The 22670-nt window shown below is 40.4% G+C and overlaps 1 protein-coding gene across 2 annotated transcripts in view; it reads right to left on the minus strand.

Annotated features, from left to right (window-relative positions):
• Positions 1 to 22670, minus strand: part of LOC141986356 (bifunctional heparan sulfate N-deacetylase/N-sulfotransferase 4) — a 186243-nt gene that overhangs the window by 89600 nt on the left and 73973 nt on the right. For both annotated transcript variants that reach the window (XM_074950783.1, XM_074950784.1), the window contains exon 5: positions 18227 to 18381. In XM_074950783.1, the coding sequence (XP_074806884.1) occupies positions 18227 to 18381 (155 nt within the window). The remainder of the gene's footprint in view (positions 1 to 18226; positions 18382 to 22670) is intronic.

The raw sequence follows: 22670 nt of genomic DNA on the forward strand, positions 1-22670 counted from the left end.
TTCCGGGACCAGAGCAGGAATGCAGGTCGGAACTCCTGTAAAGGGTTAGTAAGCAATCTAGTTAGATATGTGTTAGATTCTGTTTTGTTTAAATGGCTGATAAAATAAGTGTTCTGGATGGAATGTATATTTCTGTTTTTGTATCTTTTTGTAACTTAAGGTTTTGCCTTGAGGGATTCTCTATGTTTTGAATTGGATTACCCTTTAAGGTATTTACCATCCTGATTTTACAGAGGTGATTCTTTAACTTTTTCTTTAATTAAAATTCTTCTTTTAAGAACCTGATTGCTTTTTCATTGTTCTTAAGATCCAAGGGTTTGGGTCTGTGTTCACCTATGCAAATTAGTGAGGATTTTTATCAAGCCTTCCCCAGGAAAGGGGGTGTAGTGCTTGGGGGGATATTTTGGTGGGAAGACGTTTCCAAGTGGGCACTTCCCCGTTCTTTGTGTAACACTTTGGTGGTGGCAGCTTTTAACCTAAGCTGGTAAGAATAAGCTTAGGGAGTCTCTCATGTAGGTCCCCACATCTGTACCCTAGAGTTCAGAGTGGGGAAGGAACCTTGGCAGTGGCAGTAAGTGGTTTCAGTGTGAGAGAAGATGTTGCTTCAAAATTTGCCATCGATGAGTTGATGCAGAGAAAAATACATAGATGCTTTGAATTACATTTAAAAATTCAGCAGCCTCACTAGAAGCTGATGCTGCATCACTGACCACCAAGCTCAATGAATGAGAACTGCATGGGACAAAAAAAGCTCAAGGGTTTAACTCTCGGATTCGTGTCTGCACTCCTCTGTTCTGTCCTCTCATGATGGCACCATTATTGTAGCCCTGACCTCTCATGTCAGCTATCGCAATTCCCGTATCTTCCAGCTTTTTAAGAAGCACATTTGTCATACCAGCTCCTGTAGTATCATCAATGTCAATAAATTCTAGAAAATGCTCTCTGACAGTCACCATTGCAGGAACATTTTCACTAGGTTCTGCTGTTGTTACAAAACGCACCATTCAACTCATTTGTTCCATATGGCTGATGTCAGGTGTGAAGTCCAGAATAGCAGAGTAATATCTTGCTGACTTCAGATCTGCCACAATCTTCTGTTTGACTTCTGTTGCCAGTAACTGTGTGATCTCATTTTGAATCATTTTTCCAAGGTAGTGGTGTGTGTACATTTCTTGGGTGGTGACTCTTCTGGAGTACAGCATCAAACTCAGCCATCTGCTCCACAATTTTAAAGAAGTTTCCATTGTTTGGCACATACAGCTGATCTGAAGTGCCACACAGTGCTAGGTTGGGTAGCAAGCATTCTCACAATGGCAATGAGCCTTTTCAGAACATTTTGCCAGTGAAGAGATTCTGATGCAAGCTTCTCATGATACTGATCATCTATGGTGGCCTTTAACCTTAGTCTCATCTCAAGCTCTTTCCACCTATGGAATGCTCTCTGGTGATTTGCTGCCTTCTCATGGCATACCAGATTTCTAGCCATATTTTTCCAGTCCTTTGTTCCTGTAGAACCCAATGTGGCTGGAACATTAGACTGGAAGAGTTTGCAACAAAAACAGTATGCAGCATTCTGGGGTTTTGAGTACATAAGCCATGGCTTCTCCACTTTGTCACCATTGTGGATTTCACGCCAGTAATGTGTTGGATGGAAACTTCTATTTTCATTGTCTTTGGGGAACATGAAGTTTTTCACTTGCTATGGGCCATGCAGTACAAGGAAGTCCCTCAGGCTACTGCTCAACTGGGTCCACAGTCCTGGACCATCGAGACTTCAGGAAATAAACTCAGCAGCAGCTGTTTCTTGCCCCTCCACCACACTCTTCTCTGATCTACACTTTTCTTCAGGAATGTGCATGGTTACATCCATTTGAGATGGAGATATGGATGCTGCAGTAGCTGCCAGGTCACCTGCACTCTGACTAACTGGAAGATCAGGCATCTCCTCACCACTCACATCTTCACTGGGGCCGGAAGGCTCACCGTGAACATCTGTGTCTATGTATCTCAGGCCTGGTCTACACTACGAGTTTATGTCGGATTTAGCAGCGTTAAATCCGAATTAACCCTGCACCCGTCCACACAATGAAGCCATTTTTTCGAAATAAAGGGCTCGTAAAACTGATTTCTGTACTCCTCCCCAACGAGGGGATTAGCGCTGAAATCGACATTGCCGTTTCGAATTAGGGTTAGTGTGGATGCAATTCGAAGGTATTGGCCTCCGGGAGCTATCCCACAGTGCACCATTATGACCACTCTGGACAGCACTCTGAACTCTGATGCATTGGCCAGGAGTACAGGAAAAGCCGCAGGAACTTTTGAATCTCATTTCCTGTTTGGCCAGGCGAGCTCATCAGCACAGGTGACCATGCAGTCCCAGAATCAAAAAAGAGCTCCAGCATGGACCGAACGGGAGGTACTGGATCTGATCGCTGTATGGGAACTACGTTCCAAAAGACGAAATACCAAAACATTTCAAAAAATCTCTGAGGGACAGATGCTACATCAGGGACGCAACACAGTGCCGCGTGAAACTTAAGACACTCAGACAAACGTACCAGAAAAACCAAAGAATCAAATGGACACTCCGGGACAGAGCCCCAGACACGCCGTTTCTACCGGCCAGGTGGTGGGGGGAGGGGAAAAGCAATCATCCCAGAGAATTGTATAGGGGGAGGGGTTGGTTTGTTAGTTTGGTTTCTGCTGCTGCAAGTTAACAGGAAAACTGCAGCACTAAATGGCCAACTCAACGGGCTTTGCTTGGTATGGGAAAGGAGGGGGCTGCTGTTATGAAGGTTGCAGAAGCCGAAAGACTATGGCTTACCATGGCCACCTGCAAGCCGAATTCTGTTGCCCGGCCCTGCATGTGTGATCTCTAACACCAAAGCCACAAGCACTCAATATAAGATACAAAATGCAACCTTGTACCAAAATCACATGTGCTATGTAATGTGAATAGCGTTGTTCACCGTGAAAGAGTATAGCCATTGTTCTGTAAAATGTATCTTTTTAAATACTTCATTCCCTTTTTTTTCCTCCAGCAGCTGCAAATGTTTCAAGCCTCCCTCCTCCATCCCAAAGGCTATCTCAGATAAGGCGGCGAAAAAAACGCATGCGCGATGACATGTTCTCTGAGCTCAAGCAGTTGTCCGGCACTGACAGAGCTGTGTGGAGGGACACAATAGCAGAGTACAGGATGGTGGCCGATGAACGTGAGGAGAGGTGGCGGCAGGAAGATCAGAGGAGGCATGAGCAAATGCTAGGGCTACTGCGGGATCAAACGGACATGCTCCGGTGTCTGGTGGAGGTTTACGAATGGCAGCAGGATCACAGACTGCCGCTGCAGTCCCTGCTTAACCGCCCTCCATCCTCCCCAAGTTCCATAGCCTCCTCACCCAGATGCCCAAGAACGCAGGGTGGGAGGCTCCGGGCACCCAACCACTCCAGCCCAGTGAACAGCCCAAGCAACAGAAGGCTGGCATTCAACAAGTTTTAAAGTGGCCTTTTCCTTCCCTCCTACCCGCCTCCCACACCCCACCCGGGCTACCTTGTGAGTTATCTCCTATTTTTATAATAAATTAATAAAGAATACATGTTTTTTAAATGATAGTGACTTTATTTCCTTTGCAAGCAAGCTGTGATCGAAGGGCGGAGGGCGGGTGGCTTACAGGGAATTTAGAGGCAACCAAGGGGGCGGGTTTTCATCAAGGAGAAACAAACAGAAATGTCACACAGCACCCCAGCCAGTCATGAAACTGGTTTTCAAAGCTTCTCTGATGTGCACTGCTTCCTGCTGTGCTTTTCTAACCGCCCTGCTGTCTGGCTGTGCGTATTCAGTGGCCAGGCAATTTGCATCAACCTCCCACCCCGCCATAAACATCTCCCCCTTACTCTCACAGAGATTGTGGAGCACACAGCAAGCAGCAATAACAATGGGAATATTGTTTTTGCTGAAGTCTGAGCGAGTCAGTAAACTGTGCCAGCTACCCTTTAAATGTCCAAATGCACACTCTACCACCATTCTGCACTTGCTCAGCCTATAGTTGAACAGTTCCTGACTACTGTCCAGGGTGCCTGTGTATGGCTTCATGAGCCAGGGCATTGAGGGGTAGGCTGGGTCCCCAAGGATAATTGTAGGCATTTCAACATCCCCAACAGTTATTTTCTGGTCTGGGAAGTAAACCCCTTGCTGCAGCCATTTAAACAGACCAGAGTTCCTGAAGACGCGAGCGTCATGAACCTTTCCCGGCCATCCCACGTTGATGTTGGTGAAACGTCCCTTGTGATCCACCAGTGCTTGCAGCACCCTTGAAAAGTACCCCTTGCGGTTTATGTACTGGCTGCCCTGGTGGTCCGGTTCTAAGATAGGGATAAGTGTTCTGTCTATGGCCCCACCACAGTTAGGGAATCCCATTGCAGCGAAGCCATCTAGTATGACCTGCACATTTCCCAGAGTCACTACCTTTGATAGCAGCAGCTCAATGATTGCATTGGCTACTTGCATCACAGCAACCCTCACAGTAGATTTGCCCACTCCAAATTGATTACCGACTGACCGGTAGCTGTCTGGCGTTGCAAGCTTCCACAGGGCTATTGCCACTTGCTTGTGAACTGTGAGGGCTGCTCTCATCTTGGTGTTCTTGCGCTTCAGGGCAGGGGAAAGCAAGTCACAAAGTTCCATGAAAGTGCCCTTATGCATGCGAAAGTTTCAGAGCCACTGGCAATCATCCCAGACCTGCAACACTAGGCGGTCTCACCACTCTGTGTTTGTTTCCTGGGCCCAGAATCAGTGTTCCATGGCATGAGCCTGCCCCATTAACACCATGATCTCCAAATTGCGGGGGAACTTGGTTTTAGAGAAAAGTGTGTTCATGTCCTCATCACCTCACTTCCGTTGCCTCCTCACCTGGTTTTTCAGGTGCTGGTTCTGCAAACACTGCACGATAATGTGCCAGGTGTTTACAATGGTCATAACTGCTGCAGTGAGCTGAACAGGCTCCATGCTTGCTGTGCTATGGGGTCTGCTCCTGCTCGGGCAATCCAGGGATAAGGGCGCGAAACGATTGTTTGCCGTTGCTCTGACGGAGGGAGGGGCGACTGACAATATGGCTTACAGGGAATTAAAATCAACAAAGGGGGTGGCTTTGCGAGAAACAGAATGGCCCCCTCAAGGATAGAACTCAAAACTGGGTTTAGCAGGCCGTTGATTTCACGGAGGGAGGGAGGAGAAAATGAATATAAAACAAATCTGGTGTATTTCTTGTTTTGATCCACTTCATCTGTCTTAATACATCTTGCTGGCAGCAGACTGTGCAGTACAACCGCTAGCCATCGTCATCTCCTGGGTGCTCGGCAGAAGACGGTGCAGTCTGACTGCTGGCCATCGTGTTCTCCTGGCTGCTGATTAAAAGACAGTGCACTGCCAGTAGGACTGAATCGCCATGAGACAAAACTTAAAAGGGAAATGACCTGGCTGAGTCACTCCCATGTTTGCCCAGGCGCCCCTGACCTCATCGAGGTAGGTTAAAAGAGCACCCTGGATTACGTCGACGATAGCTACCAGTCATACTGCACTGTCTGCTGCCAAAAGGCAATAAACTGCTGTTGTGTAGCAATGCAGTACCACGTCTACCAGCACCCAGGAGACATACGGTGACGGTTAGCTGAGCGGGCTCCATGCTTGCCGTGGTATGGCGTCTGCACAGGTAACTCAAGTAAAAAGGCGCAAAATGATTGTCTCCCCTTACTTTCACAGAGGGAGGGAGGGAGGGAAGGGGGGCCTGATGATATGTACCCAGAACCACCCGCGACAATGTTTTAGCCCCAGCAGGCATTGGGATTTCTACCCAGAATTCAAATGGGTGGTGGAGACTGTAGGAACTGTGGGATAGCTACCCACAGTGCAACGCTCCGGAAGTCGACGGTTGCCTCGATACTGTGGACACACTCCGCCGACTACATGCACTTAGAGCATTTGTGTGGGGACACACACAATCAACTGTATAAAAACGCTTTCTACAAAACCGACTTCTATAAATTCGACCTAATTTCGTAGTGTAGACAAGGCCTCAGAAGAGCTCCTTCCTGCTTAGATAGAAAAGCTTCCTTTGCCTTCTTTCTTTTTCTGAATGCTGCCCCAGAGGAGCGTTTTCTTCTTTCACTCATGACTGCTGTTCTGTGCCAGCTGTAGTGGCTCTCAACACTCAGTTGAAGGGGACAAATAAGCAGGCTGGTAGCAGGGCCTGACTGAGGGAAGATATCAGCGTCTTAAGGGCCTAACTGGCTCCTACTACTTCAGTTGACTGCCTGTTCTCCTCAAGTGGGTTCAGGGAAGCAGCAGGAAACAGGAAGCTCCCTGAGAAGCTGGTGTTAATCAGTCCAGGCTCCTGGGGATGCTAGAGAGGTACAGAAGAGGCTCCTCCTCCTCTCTCTCCCTGCAGCTCCTGCTGCTTTCTGTTATTCCCTCTCACCTTTTCTCCTGCCTGCCTGTTAGGTCTCTTGTGCCCTCCTTCCTCCAGCACAGCACTCCACCATCCCTGTGCATCTAGAGCAGAGAGAATATATATGCACCAGCAGCAGACACAATTTTCTACACTCTGGGTCGTACTAGTGGCGCCCGCCCAAAGTCTGGCACCTGAGGTGGCTGCCTTAGTTCACCTCATGGTAAGGCCAGCCCTGCGAGATCTGTGGATTGCTTTGAGGTGTGTGACAGAGCTGTGACTGCGATATGAAGAGATCAATGTTTTCCACCCTCTCATGTGTTTGAGAAAGGGAAAGAGGTGCATGTGTACCTTGGGAATGTAGAATGTATCATTTCTATGCAGAATTGTGTATGTTATAATTCATAACAGGGCATAGGACTTTTATTACAAAGGCTATTATCAGCAGTGAGAAGGAATATGAGAGGATTCTAATGCTTTAATGATGCTTAAGTGAAAATGAGATGGTATTCTTTGAGTAAATGTTAGGAAGTTGTAACAGGCTGTGAAGTATTTCTTAAATTATACACGTGTGGTATCCTTTCTGGGGAGTTTGCTACGTGTGTTAGTGTACACCAGGATCTGGAGCCACCCCAATCTGATAATGCCAAAGGCCAGTGAGAGTATGTGCATACTGAAGCATTGTTCAAAGACCGTAGAGAGGTGGTGGTGTTGGCAACCTTTTTTTTTTTCCTCCTTACAATTTTTGTTCATTAACAGTGTTAACTGGAAACCTGTGGGTGAGAATGAGAGTTGTAAAAGGAGGTGAAAAGCTTATACATTTTAGCAACTGTGGAATTGGTAGAGTAAAGGTATGTGTGTTAATGTGGTGTAGTGGGGCATTGCTGAGAGAGCGCAGAATTCAGTTTGCATGGGCAACCTGAACTTTGCATTTCCTGGTTCTCACAGGGTGAGTTCTGCTCAACTCAATGTTCAACAAGGGGATGACATATGACCGAGCAACCTTAACTCTATGTTAAAATAGTTTTTTCCTTTGAATATATTGTGTTTCAGTGGCTTTTGTCACAATGGGAAGTCAAAATATGAAACAGCATTGGCTAATTATTAGCTTCTATATCACCCAACCAAACCACCTTGCTATAAGGTCCAATCTTGTATTTTTTGTGCACCTAAGATTCTCACTGCCTTTTTGTTTGGGTGCTCAGGAAGTAACAGGTCAGACCCAAAGATATACGTGTGTCTGTGTAAAAAAAAAAAAAAGACCTTTGGAACTCTTTATGCGATACAAAAACTATGTCACATTCTTTTACAATGCCGGCAGGATTCCAGAGCTCCTAATTACGTGCTTTCATAATTTAATTGAGTCACAATAGAATAGTTTTATCTTAGTTTAAATGACAATGTAAGTTGAAGCCACAGAAAAATTGTGAGGTGTTGCACCGTAGAAAAGGATCATTACCAGAACCTGGGAGATGAAGCATGAGTAGGGAAAGGGGATTTTGTCAATTTTTTGTAGTCCTGTGGAGTGCTGGGGAAATTCACAGAAATGACTTTGTCAATGGCTATAGTTAAGATTTAAAGAAAAATAGTAGCTTTACCAACTGAATAAACTAGTAGATCAATTTATAGGTAGACATGATAAAAAATTAAAGTGTGTAAAAAGCAAGAAATATATTGATGAAGGGAAGTGTTATATTCTTCCTTAGTCTGTTGCAGATATTAAATTCAATAATAAATTAATTGTTCTTAAAAAATAAAGACTTTATATTCAGTATCAGAAACAAACTGGACCAAAGGGAAAGGCTGATATTTGATAATTTTTATTTCTTTAAAATAAATCTGGAGTTTTACATTGAACTTTGAAAGTCATCTAAGGATCAATGATTTTTCACAGTCTTTTATTGCACATTACAGTGTCTCTTATGGACTGGCATCACTAGCTGTTTTCACAGGTGATAAAAGCACTGGTATGTGTGATCTTGTAAACTGATTAGGCAAATCTTGACACTTTTGGACTTAGACTTGGTAAATGGTGACTATTCTCTAGAAAGCTTCTATTACAAGTGGAGTTTTCTACTAAAAAGGAAATTATAAAGTAGTATATACAGTATTATTGTCCTGATGGACTCTAACATCCTAAATATTTTCAACCTTGAGTCCAATTAGTCAAAGCTATCCTTCACCTTGACTTGGCCCGGCTGTGCACTGTTTAATGTTTATATTTGACTGTAACTTTGCGTACAACCAGGTAACTTCCTAGTTTCAAAATATTAACAAATTCCTCATAGGAATTTGCCTATGGACCAATTTATCATATGTATTTTAAGAGCAATAATTTATTTGCAAGTGTCTGATGGGTAATATGTTACCACATTTTGGACCCCAGGGTTTTCATGGCACTATGGCAGAATAGAGACAATGCAGTCAACAGGCAATGACCAATATCAGGAGTCCAAAATATTGCTCCACATCTCCAAAAAGTCATAGTAATCAGGTTTTGGGGCACAGTCAAGTCCACTCATTCCATCACTGGCAGGAGAGATGAAGCTGTGCAATGGAGCGGTACATGCTCCTCTTTCTTAAAGCTCCTGCAACACATGATGTCCCAGGCTCCTGAGCTAACCGGCCTTGCGTACCACAGATGACTCATGGAATCTTCATTTGATTACCACCCCTGCCTCCCCAGACCAACGTCTGTGCATCTTACAGTAGGACGACAAGAATTAGACCCTTAGTACTGAAAAAATGCAACACCGTTGAACTGGCACACATTCCCAGTTGCCCGGATCCAGTCTCAATACATAGGAGCCTAACTCTCTTAGTCTTCTATCAAAGCTCTGAAGACTGAAGCCATCTCCAGAAGCTGCCTATCTTAGCTATCATCTTTGCTGAAGCAAGAGAAAAGCAGCTTCCGACCTATGTCTTTGTACTGAGACGGGCCCTGACATGAAACTTTATTGAATCTGACTATGTCTGAATCAACTGTTTTTACACATTCTATATTTACAAACACTTCTACTAAGGAGAGAACATGAACACAGAATGGACATTGCTTTCCAGGAACTCAGCAAACTCTTGGAGGAAAGACGTTTATATTGCATATTTCCACAGCTTTAACATGCTAGAGGATAATGGAAATTCAGACAGCAGCAGCAGGGTTGGAAAACTCACCATTTAGATTTGCTAGATCTCTTCTGAAAAATCAAACTGAATATACAACATAGTTACATGCTTTTTTTTTTAAAGCTATATTAGCGTAAAATTGGCATTCTGATCACTATTTGCTTCTATTAAAACTTCTAGTATTGACCATTACTAGAGGCAGGACAGGGGCTAAAGAGACCAAATTATCTTATTTGGTATGGCAAGTCATATGTTTTTATCAGATTTTTCATATATTCACTGAAACTATTTCATCCACTGTTGATAATGTTATGTTAGATGATGAAGTGGTTAACACTCCAGCTGCAGGCATCTTGATGAACTTTTTCTATCCTGTCACAAAAAAAAAAAGTGATAACCTGGACACACTACATTTGAAACTGTCACCTAGCAGTATTAGGAGATTTACATAAGCTATTACCTACTTTTAGCAGTGAGATATTTTTCTAATATTGTTGAGCCTGGGTGAGATTTCCTTCAGGAGATTTTTTTTAAACTAAGCCAGCTTAATGTATAATTTCATTTATTTTTATTTGTATTTATATTGGTGAATATATGTGCCATCATCCTGGTTGTCAATTCATACAAGAACTTTTTGTGTTATATTTTATCCGGTTATGACAGTTGATTTTTAAAAGGTCTATTTTCTGAATAACTCTTAAATACTGTTAATTGCATACAAATTTCTGTTTGCAGATTTAAATAAATATCTTAGTTCAATTTTAAACTTTTTATATTTAATCTAGTTGAAAGTTTTCCATTTAGACATGATCCTTTAGCAAATGGCTTAGAGCAGATGAGTATCAAGAAGATTCAGTTCACATTATGGAAAGTTAAAATAAGTTTGTGAGCTTTGTGGCAGTTAGTTCTAGACATAAAAGTGATTTGGTGTGCTTGAACACAGAGTTGTTGTTTTATATCAATTGTGGATTGTGGTTTAGGTTGCACTATAAGTAGATGAATACAGATATGGTTCCATGATTTTACAACAACAAAAACAAATGCAACATCTGCCTACATTGGTTGCCAAGAAAGAGGGTCATGTGGCTAAGACATTGGACGTAGGCTCAGGAGCCCTAGGTTGAGTTCCTAGTTCTACCACAGATTTCCTGAGTGACCGTGGAAAAGTCATTTAGTCTCTTCATGCCTCAGTTCCTCCTCTCTAAAATGGGGACAATATTGTTTTCACATGGTTTTGTCTATTTGGACTATAAGCTAATTGGAGCAAGGCCAGTCACCTGTTATGTGCACATGTGGTGGCTAGCACAATGGGACTGTGCACTACTGTAACATAATACTAACAGTCAGCATTTAGCCACAGTTTTGCATAGTAGATAAATAGTTTCATATTCTAAGGGTTTGTCTGTATGAACAAATAGACCAGGGCAAGCTTGGGTATGAATCTAGACCATATTCGCCTGACGTGATTTAAGGGCATGTCTACACAGACAGCGCTGCAGTGGTGCCACTGCGCCATATGTGGTGAAGATACTCTATGCCAATGGGAGAGAGCTCTCCCGTTGCCATAATAAAACCACCTCTGCGAACAGCAGAAGATACGCGGGCAGGAGAAGCTTTCCTACCAACATAGCACTGTGCCCTCGAGAGCTTATGTGGATGTAACTTATGTCGCCCAGGCGCATGGTTTATTCACATAAGTTATGCTGACATAAGCTGCAGTGTAGACATAGCCATAGAGGTCCTGTGTACGCATCTGATGTGAATTAACTCTTGATTAGATCTCTTTGAAACAGTACTAAATCAAAGTGCATTAGTGAGCATCTGAAGGATACACATGAAGATTTAGTCTGCAGTGGACTAGATTCATAACCCTGCTTGCAATGATCTAAATGTTTGTGTAGAGTACAGCTTCCTTGTAGCAACTGCTGCCACAAAAGAAAAGAAGCAGAGTCTGTACACCTGAGAGTCAGAGAGACAAAGTGTGAATGCTGTCACTGTTAGGGAACAGAGCTGAAGATGGAGCCAAAATGAAGCAAGGTGGTAGGTTGTGAATGGAAAAAAACTGATTACGGAAAGAACAGAGTGGGTAAAGGGATTGGTTGAAAGTCCAAAATAATTTGTTGACCAACAGGTTAGTCCGAGAATAATGCATGTTCATTATCCTGATCATTAGCTGTAATACTTACCAATCACAAATAAAAGGACATCAGTTGTGCAGTAAGTGGTGGATTCTGCATACACTCAACAAAACTATCACAGATAATAGAGATGCCACAAAAACCTCCTGCATCCAACTTTCCCAAAACTAACTACAGATACTGAAAATAAGATGACCCAGAAGCCCGGGGATGTGTAGACACACTGCACCTGACATGTAGTCACTGACTTGCTCAATTTGTATTTGGTATTTTTAAAAAGTTGAAGGTTTCTCTGTGGTTTTGGCAGGTGAAAAGTTCTAGGAACAAAAGGGTAGCCCGGCTGGGATTATAAAGGGGAAATACAAAATAATGTACATTAGTACAGACAACCTGAATCTGCTGTTGTTGTTTTGCATATTCATTTCTCTTAACATTAACTCAAGAATACGCTTGCCTCTTTTTTGTGGTCTACATCCACAACAATGTTTATCTTGCATGTGCATCATTTTCAGTGTCATCTGCATTTCAGCATCCCAAGGAAATACTCACTAGCTGACACTAATTGAGACAAAAGAAAAAGGTGAAGCCCTGGGATTAAATAAATTCTATTTGTTTTTGTCAGATAAGGATGTACAAGAGGGCGGAAATGAAAGTCTCATGACTAAAGGAGAGGGGAGGAAAGTAGGAAATCTTGCTTTGCTCTGTCTTTAGTGGCTCTGTCGCAGTCTTTGTATGTGATCTTGGAAAGTCACTTACTTCTGTCATGGTGCTTCTATCTGAAAATTGGAGATAATAATGCTTGTGATCTTTTCAGTTTGCAAGGTTTAATCCATTACTGTGGGTAAAGCACTGTGAGCTCTTCACATAGAAATCTTTATGAAAGTGCAAAATATGAGTAAATAAAACCAAACCAGTTATTAAAACAAACTGTACCCTTCCATTTCCTGGATCCAGTTGCGATATGTGATGTCACATCCATATTTATATAAATAGGATGTTAGGCAAGGAAGAGTCTAAATAATCTTTGATTTACTTAATTGGGAAATTGAGCTCTATTTGTCCTGTTTTTACTGAATATCTAAAAGTTTGAACACCAGTATAATTCTGCACTGATGTTTGGGGAATGGAGCATGGGCACGCAAGGGCAAGAATACTGCACATTGCCTACAATCTGGGGAGGAGACAACATGAATATGAATTTATGGGTTTATTTACCAAGGAAACAGAATAAGGCTTTAAACTTTCCCCCTCTTCATGCAACGGTAATATTGCCTAGATTAGACAATGGCAAACCCTGGTAGATTTGTGTTAATACATTTTGACTAATATGGACAATTAATTTCCTTCCTTATTACTTTCTAACTCTCACAGAGCATTCTGTTTGTGGTGTAAACTCCTTAGAGGATGAGAATATTGCCATGAAAACAGCCACTTGACAGGTCAGAGATGCAGCAGCTGAGGCTAAAACAAATTCTACTGCTGATACCAGCTGCCATGCAAATCATTCACACATACATGTAATATAGCTTTGCTGCTACTGAGAACTTCCTTAACTTTTCACCATGCCCTGGTGAGATGTTGCATAATTTTCAGTCCTGCTCTATCTCAGAAAATGTCATTCATCCATCAACCAATTGTTAAATTGTATGAATATTAACAGTCCTTTTTGATATGCAGAATATTTGAGTGCACTTATCAAAAGTGATATTTTACAGTTGCATTTAAGTTGCAAACACTTCAACTTGGTGGTGATTTTTAAAGATTATTTAATTAACTGACTTGAAAATATAATTTTGCAAAACACTTACATGAGGAGGGAAATTATTATTATTCCCATTTTATAGATAGGCATACCTAAGTACAGGTCGCAAAGCAAATCAGTGGTAGAGCTGAGAATAGAACTCAGGCATTTTGATTTGACTCAAACCCCTACTCTGAACCGTAGATCCTGCTCCCTACCTAGAATTTGTACATACAGATCCCTGGAAACAACAGAGTATGTCTATAGTACAAGAGGATGCAATGCATATATATATTTAAACTTTCATGTAATAATGTAAAATATTACTATGGGTTTCATATGCAATGACTGAATTGGCTAGGGTTCATTAAGCTGGGCTTTAATTCAGAGTAGGAATTCTGTTACAATAAAGAACATTTATTATTAAATCATTGTTTCTCCCAGAACAACTGTCCTATTGTGCCTAATCAAAAGCCTACTGAAGTGATTGGGAATCCTTCTATTGACTTCAGCATAGGTTTACTGTAAATGGAATCTGCATACCAAAAGGCACTGTAGTGATTCAACATATGTTCTAATTTATTATAAATGAGTTTCACAATATATGAGATCACAAAAAGTAGGTGTCACTGTATTTCATTTAAAATGTTAACACCAAGCTGTTCTCAAAAGTCCTGATGTGAAGCAATTGTCTAGGCTAAGATATACAATTGCTGCATGAACAGAGCCTTCTCAAATAGAATGTTTTCCTCTAAAACCCTTAAAAAAAAAAACAAACAAAAAAACCCACACAAACTCTACTGTCCCATCCCCAATCAACTTCCCCAGGAAATGGTTACATCTTTATGCAAAAGCTTCCAAAGTATAATCTTTACTGATGTTCTGTAGTAAGGGTGGAATTCAGTGGATGGATGAGCGATGCATGAGAAAAAGCACAAAAATATGAGAAGGATTCCATATAAACATAATAATCAATAATGAAAAATAAATGTGTAGACTTCTGCTTGGCTTATTTATTCTCCTTAATTAATTCAACTGCTAATTTGGATTTAGATTTGGATTTGGTTCTTGTGAGAGATGTGAAAAAATGTAGCAGAGAGGTAGGAAAGGCCATTCACAAAAAAGGCAAGATGTTAAGAATGAGAAAGGAGAGGAGTTTACTCAGATTACTCAGAGTTCATGGCTGCCAGCGCTGTGTTAGATAATAGGGAGGTTGTCATGTCAGGAAGATAAATTTTTCCCACAGAGAGGATTTCACATGAAGGTTTTGAAAAGAAGTGTTCTCATAAGTAAATTATATAGCTCTTATAGAATTCAGTGCTAAGAGGTCAGTACAACTCATGTCCAACCCTGAGCAGGAAATAAAACTATAATGACACCAGCCTTTCATTTTCTTCAGCTCCTTATTTATGGGTACCCTTAGGAGCCCCTGCCATTCAATGAAAATGATTATAGAGAGAAGGTATTGTCTTTGTAGTTAAGGCTGCAACCAAATTCTGTGATAAGCCATACTTTTAGCCCACCTTATAACTTTTGCTATTAAATATAGCTTGACCTGAACATTGGCAGGTTTAATCCAATTACTAAGGAGAATTTTCCTGAGAGGTTTAAAGAAAATGAGCCAAAAAGGTTTGAGTTACAGGTCATAAAAATTACTTTGACTTTTAAACGTGAGCTGTGTCTAACATTTATGTTCCTCTCACTCAAAAACAGTATCACACAACCCCTTCAAATGTTCTATAAAGTTAAATTCCTGAATAATTGTGCATGACTTAATTTGAAAAAACAGGTTGTAATTATACAGACTTATAAATTATTGTTCTATTAAATTTTAATTATTGTATAGTAGTGTGACTGTAATGGAGTAAATTGTCCATTGTTGGTTACTTCTGGTTTAAAGGGATATGAGGATCCTTCTATGGAGTGGGTGCACTTAAAAAGCACATTGTTATATTCTTTTATAGGATATTCAGTAAACATCATAGCTGCATGGGGGTAACAGTGTAGTTACAACTTTGGGATCATTTTTTGAACTGGTCCCAAAACTCAAAATTTTGGAAGTACAGTTTGGCTAAACCCCAAAAGTTTGGATGTTTGCTAAAACATATATCAAGTGTATTAAATCCATGGGTCTGCAAAGGGGCTTGGAAGTTTCCAAGAATATCATTTCCTGGTTTTTGGTTTTGCTTTGGGTTCCAGCTGGAACCCAGCAATTTATAATCATACAGAAATAGAAAATAATGAAAGGAAAAGCCCAACTAAATGTCCATGTTTTAGTTTGATTTCAGCTTTTGCGTAATGTTCCAGTCTGGTTCTCCTACCTGAATCGATTTGCCCATTGCTAATCATGATGGCAAAAGACATGGATTCTATAATTCATGAATGAATCAGGTCAGAAAAGAAAGCTGATAAAAGAAACATTCTCAGTCTGTTTTACTAAAAAAATCTAATATGATTCTGTACAAATATCCAGGCAAACAAGAAAGTTGAGGGGGGAAAAAGGATGACAGAAAGCACAGGAGGCAATCACATGAAGTTTGCAATGTGGTATGGAAGTCATTAGGGAAAAAACACACTAACAAGCAAGGGAAACATTTTTCTTCCCATTCTATTTTAAATTATAAGTTTCCTTGACTCCTGGGAGTTTTTATTTGCACTAGAACCTCAGAGAAGGGAAGGGGAGCATACTGGTCTCTGCAAATGGAAGAGGCTCTGAGAGTTTGTGTTCTCTGAGCAGCAGGCCGAGTGACAATGTCATTCTGCTCTTTTAAGTGACTTTAGTTGCTTGGAGTTGCAATGCTTTGTCAAGAACCACATAATATTTTTTCCAAAGAAAGGACTTATAGATTTTGTTTTTCTCTCTGTTATGCTGACTAACCAAGTATAATTGTTCTGGATGGACTCTAAAGAGCTTTCAACATTACTTTACAACACAATTATATTGAGCTCCATCCAATGCTTGAGGGACAGCTCTTAAAAAGTTAAGAGTACAAACAGGCTAAATCAAACATCATTATGCATCAACACCACCAGGAGACAGACTAGCTATTTAAAGGGCACATTTCAAAGACTTGCATAGGTTTTTAAAGAAGCCATGTGAAATCCCAACCTGAAGCAAATACTCACCAGCAACTACACACCACACAACAAAAACACTAACCCAGGAACCAGTCCCTGCAACAAACCCCATTGCCAACTCTGTCCGCATATCGATTTAAGGGACATCATCATAGGAACTAACCACATCAGCCACACCATCAGAGGGTCATTCACCTGCACATCTACCAATGTGATATAAGCCATCATGTGCCAGCAATGCCCCTCTGCCATGTACATTGGCCAAACCGGACAGTTTCTACACAAAAGAATAAATGGACACAAATCAGACATCAAGAATTGTAGCACTCAAAAACCAGTAGGAGAGCACAAACAACCTTCAAAAACAGACTTCAGCAAGAAACTGCAGAACTGGAACTAATTTGCAAACTGGACACCATCCAATTAGGCCTGAATAAAGACTGGGAGTGGATGGGTCACTACAAAAAGTAATTTTCCCTCTGCTGACACTCACACCTTCTTGTCAACTGTTGGAAATGGCCAGCATCCATTTTGATTGCATTGGTCTTGTTAGCACTACAAAAGTAATTTTCCCTCTCTTGATATTCACCCCTTCTTGTCAACTCTTGAGAAGAGGCCACTTCCACCTTAATTGAATTGGCCTTGTTAGAACTGATCCCCATATTTGGTAAGGCAACTCCCATCTTTTCATGTGCTGTGTATATACACCTACTTACTGTATTGTTCATTCAATGCATCTGATGAAGTGGGTTTTAGACCACAAAAACTTATGCCCAAATAAGTTTGTTAGTCTCTAAAGGTGCCACAAGGGCTCCTCATTTTTGCTGATACAGACTAACACGGCTACCACTCTGAAACCTGTCCAAGTCTATGAAATCCTTTGGGTGAAATGAGGGGTTCACTTAATGTTCTCCGTCCAGCCCCTGACTCCGCCCCATATATCTGTTCTGTATATCAGGAAGCAGATTGCCTATTTCTAATTGTCTTCCTTAAGCTACAAGGTGGAGGAATAGGCTAACTGACTGTCCCTGAAGGCATTACATGGCCAACAAGCAGCCAGTTGGTTATTTAAGAAAAGGGGTTACTTCTTAATGAGGAATAAAATAGTGGCAAAACTAAGTCTAAATTCCTTTTTTAGCTAGGCATTTCCAATGCCAGGCTTGGTTCACATTATAGGTAAAGCCTCCTATTTTTTCCCAGCACTTCCTAGTGAAGTGGGTGAAGAGTCTATACCCTGGTGACCACACACCCTCCCCTTTTCCTCCTCATAGCATGGCACAGGGCAGCAAAAGCTACACTTCTGTTTCCCTCCTGATCTTGCACTGACTGACCCAGCCTCCAACACCTTCAGAGGTGAGGTGACATAGCTCTCCCACTTCCAGGGTATCCAGTGCCCAGTATAAACATGAAGAAATACAAACTCTCCCCTTCCCTCAGGAAGGCCCTAATAGGCAGCTGCATTACTTGGCTCCTGGACCCAGCCAATCTTCTTTTCCCACAGTAAGAGCTGAAGTTCTCCTCTCCCTCTCAGCCAGGCATCAAGTGAGTGGGGTTTCCCCTTTTTAGCTCCTCCAGCATAGCCTACCCCAACTTCAGGTGTCATGGGGCAGGGTTAATTGCCACCCCCTCCCAGGAACAGCCAATTAACTCTTTCCTGACTAAGAAGAACTTGCAGCCTATCACACCTTCTTATAAATTTTACTCACTAGTGCAAAGTCCTTGTTGAGAATCATCTGCTCCACCAGTGATGACTCATTATGGAAGAGATGAGGCTGCATGTGACTCCACATATGAGGAAACCACCAGAACTCATCCACAGACCCCAACAACAGGTCATCGCCTTCATCCTCCTCTTCAGTTCCTGCAAAATAAAAAAGAAAAAATAATAATTGTACAGTGAAAGGTGCAAGTAACTGCATTTTTAAACCAAACTGATGACTGCCTCACCGACTGTAATGCCATAGATTTGGTGTGTTCAGGAAATGATGCTATGAAGAGCTATGTTTGGTATTTCTCTCCCCACTTATATTATGTTAATTTATAACAATGACAACTAACTTTCAAGGGCAGACTCAAAGGGAGAACCAAGTTCAAGGAGTAACCAAAAGTCCCTGTTGCCTACTGTTGGAAAGTGGACAATCATGATCTCTCTCATTTGGTCTTTAAAGGCTTTGAATTGCTACCAGGAGAAGAGCGCACCAGAGCTGAACTACTTTTTCTCATGCGCTATGGCTGACTCTTGGTTTAGTGCTAATGTGATCCTTAGGTGAAAGAGCATATTTATCTGGGCTGGTATATATGCAGAGGTAGCAGTAGGAGCCAGACATTTACATTTTATGAAAGTTCAGAACAAAACCAAAAGAAACTCCCACTAAGAGCCTCATCAAATTGAAGTCTGATATATTTTGATAAAATCAGAATCAAGAGAAACATGGAACAGTGTTATAAAGTAACTAGGCAGTAAAATAAAGCTATAACAGGGCTTTGAAAAAAATCTACTCAACTTTCATGTGCAGGGTAGAGTTTTCCTTGGTATGCCATATTTTTTGCGGAATTTAAGCTTTCATTTTAAATGAAAGTTAATAGCCCACATTAGTGAAGACGTGTGCCACAATTCAGGCAGAAGAAAACACATATGGTTACTAGATTGCGTGCAAATGTTTTTCTGAAACTTTTTTCTCTGAAAAATGCAAATTCAGGTCAACTGAAATACTTTGCAATTTGTGTCGGCTTCTGCAAATTGCTTCAGGAGAAGAAAATAAAATAAAATGGAAATGTCAAAATAATTCATATTGACATTTTAAAAATTAAATATTCTGATTTTGGGCTAGAGTCACAAGGGCACTTGGTGCCATTCGGAAAACTAAGTAGGAGAAGGTGATGACTCTTCCCCCCCACATGATAGCCCAATACTTAGGATACTCAGCTAGGATGTGGGAGACTTAGGTTTGAGTCCCTACTCTGGAGCAGAGACTTGCAGCCAGGTCTTCCCCTCCTAGGTGGGTGCTCAAACCACCAGACTATAGAGTCATTCTTTTTCTCTTTGGAGGCCGAGTGAGTATTTAATTATTAAAGAGAGTGAGTGGAACAGCTTCAACAGAAGTGATTGAGAGAGCCCTACACAAGAATAACCACAGGACTATAGAGTAAGGCACTTACTTATAAGTCCCTAATTGGGCATATGGGGGCACCATCATCAACATAAGCACCATTCACAAAACAGTGGTGGAGTCTCCTAGTGATTCTAGCCCTTCATTTTCAAAGGTCCTTCAAAAAAGTTTCATTTTGCTTGACCCAAAACAAATGTTGTTTTCTTCTATTTTTCAGAACTGCCGATGAACTGAAAAGCCAGTTATTTTGAACAACTCAAGTGGTTACAACAAAGAACATCTTCAAAATGAGAAATGACATAGGGCTACTTTCTAGAGTCTGCAGACAGATAGCCCAGTGCTTTTAAAAATATGAATGGCTACATTAAATCTCACTAACTTCATCCACAAATCAAGTATTAAAACTTCAGTTAGTTTACTGGAAGCATTTTTCTAGTTCCTTTACCATTTTATTTTAACTGCTTTTATTTAGCTTAAGACATATCTTTACTTTTCACAAACAGATTGCTTTCTTTTTTAGAAGTCTTTCAACACTTTGCAAAACTAAATTACAAAGAAAGTGGTTTGTAGTCATCCTTATTCGCTTTCACTGCAGGTATTAGAAAGATAAGTGTTCAATGTATTATTTACATTTGTATTTAATCTCTGCAATGTTTTGAAGAATATTTCTGTGCAATGAGTGTATCACTATCTTTCTTTTGGTGCTCTACTAATCTATCTATATACTATTATTTGTGGCACAGTACAAGTAGACGAACACATACCAAATACATTATATGACACTTACTTATGTTGGTGAGAGTTTCTCTTGAGATATACTCCATTCTAATTCTTTTAAAGAAAACAATTGCTTGTTCTAAAGAAAGGTTGGTGGCTGTTATTTCGGTATACACTCTGGTTAATAAACATGTATTTGTTCATGTTTTATATACTCACACACATATATACAGGTGGGAGACATTGTCAGAGAGGCAGGAGAGGATGGTGATATTAGCAACATGTTTTTGAAAGGGTCTAGCAGGGAGAGAGATGAGAGTCTGGGAGAACATGAGAAAAACACTTTGATAGTCCAAGCGGAGAAGACTCGAGTTTGGTTCAGGGTTTTAGAAGTAGGGATGGAGAGGAGAAAGATAGATATTAGACATGTTACATAGGACTTGGGTAAGTTTAAATCAGACATTTAACATAATATAAGTAAGAATGAAGTAAAGTTAGAATATAGGAAGCAATAATATGTGAATATATAAAATAATTAGACTAAGATTACAAAACTTTTTTTTTTTTTTTTTTTTACAAAAACTCAGTTTTTGGACTCAGATTTTCCTGGGGTAGTCTCCTCCTGATGATTAATTTTTTTAATAAAGTTTGAGTACAATATGTCAACCATTTTTTCACTGTGGTAAAAATTTAGAAAGATAACACAATACTTCCTTTTTTTTAAAAAAAAAAACCGAAACGCTCTTAAGGCAGAGCTGCAAGAAAACAACAAAAATGGTTGAGGTTTGAAACTTGGTATGGAGACCTATTACCCTTGTATACCTTTAAAGATAAAATTTTAATTTCGTAAAATAATAGAAAGTTATTAAAAAACTTTTTAATAAATGGAAACTTTTATTAAACTTTTTTTAAAATGGAAAATTGTTGTGTGTATTTAAAAAAAATGAAAAATTTCAAAGAAAGTGTCTGTCAAAAAACAAAAAGGTTTTGGGTTTTATTTTTTCTAATGAAAAGTCAGAATTTTCTGTAAAATAAATTCCCCATTTTCCAACAGCTGTCGTAATGAGCATTTGAATATTATGAAGTGAAAAGGTGCAGTAGTTTTTCATTAAATCAGTAGACATGCATTTTCAGAGAGAAACGTTGTGCATCTGTGCACAGCTAGGTAAGTGCACACTTTTTCCAAACTGGTTTACTGACATTAAATGCTCCCAAATTCTAATGCTACTTTAAGATTTTCTTCAAACATCTCTTGTTTTAGAAGTCTCTTTCAATATTAAAGCTGAAGCCATGTTTGAAGAAGAGTCAGTAGTTTAAAAGTTATGAGCAGTTAATTTGGCAGATCCTGGGAACACTAACTCACATACCCAGATAACGGTATACATATATGCACAGGAAATGCATACTTACTCTGGATTACTAATAGACACTAGCCAACTCTTCCTGGTGTCTTTTTGTCTACAAGTGCACAGTTTACTTCTATTAGTAAACTGTGCATGTGTAGACTAAAAGGCACCAGCAAAGGACATCAATTTTCCTATATCACTCAATTGCCTGTTAATAGAAATGGGTGTCAGCATGAAGAATATAAGCAATTAGTGTATATGGTTAGTATATAGCTATCCTAAGTATATGTGGGCACCCAAATTAAGAGGCACAGGTGCAGTACAGGTCAGTGATCTCCTGATTAATTTATATAATTATTTAATTTGCTAACAGATTCACATGATTATTTCCTTCTTGTAGTTTTCAACTGATCAGAGTTTTGGAAGGGACTACAAAATTGTGCATTAAGGAAAAGTCAATAAGGCACAGCAGTTAATGTCCTAATAAAACAGATGTGCATCTTACATTAAAAGCCTCTTTTGGGTAATCAAGCCATGTTTACAGTAATTAAAGAATACCTTTCCATGTTTCATTTATAATGCATTAACAAAGTGTATGTTTGCATGGTGAACACTTGGAAACTAAGTTGATGTGACAAAACAACAATATCACCCCATGAATGAAGTGCTCACTTTAGAACTCACATTCATCACTGAGTACAGACTGCAGCAAGTCTCCTAATGGAGCCAATGGCATGCCACAACTCATTAAGTAACTTTGTACTATTTTAGTAACCCTTATAAATCTCTGGAGAACACACATACATACACATGAACACATTCTCTCTATGCCAGTTACAAATGAAATATTGATCATATTCAAATCAACTGGGAAGAGAACCTGAAGATTACACATGAAGTAATTTTTAGTGAATTGTGGTGGATTGAGAGGAAACTGAAGATTAACAAAAAGAAATAAACCAAAACTGCAAGTCAGT

Source organism: Natator depressus, chromosome 4 (assembly GCF_965152275.1).
Source record: "Natator depressus isolate rNatDep1 chromosome 4, rNatDep2.hap1, whole genome shotgun sequence".
Lineage (NCBI taxonomy): Eukaryota > Metazoa > Chordata > Testudines > Cheloniidae > Natator > Natator depressus.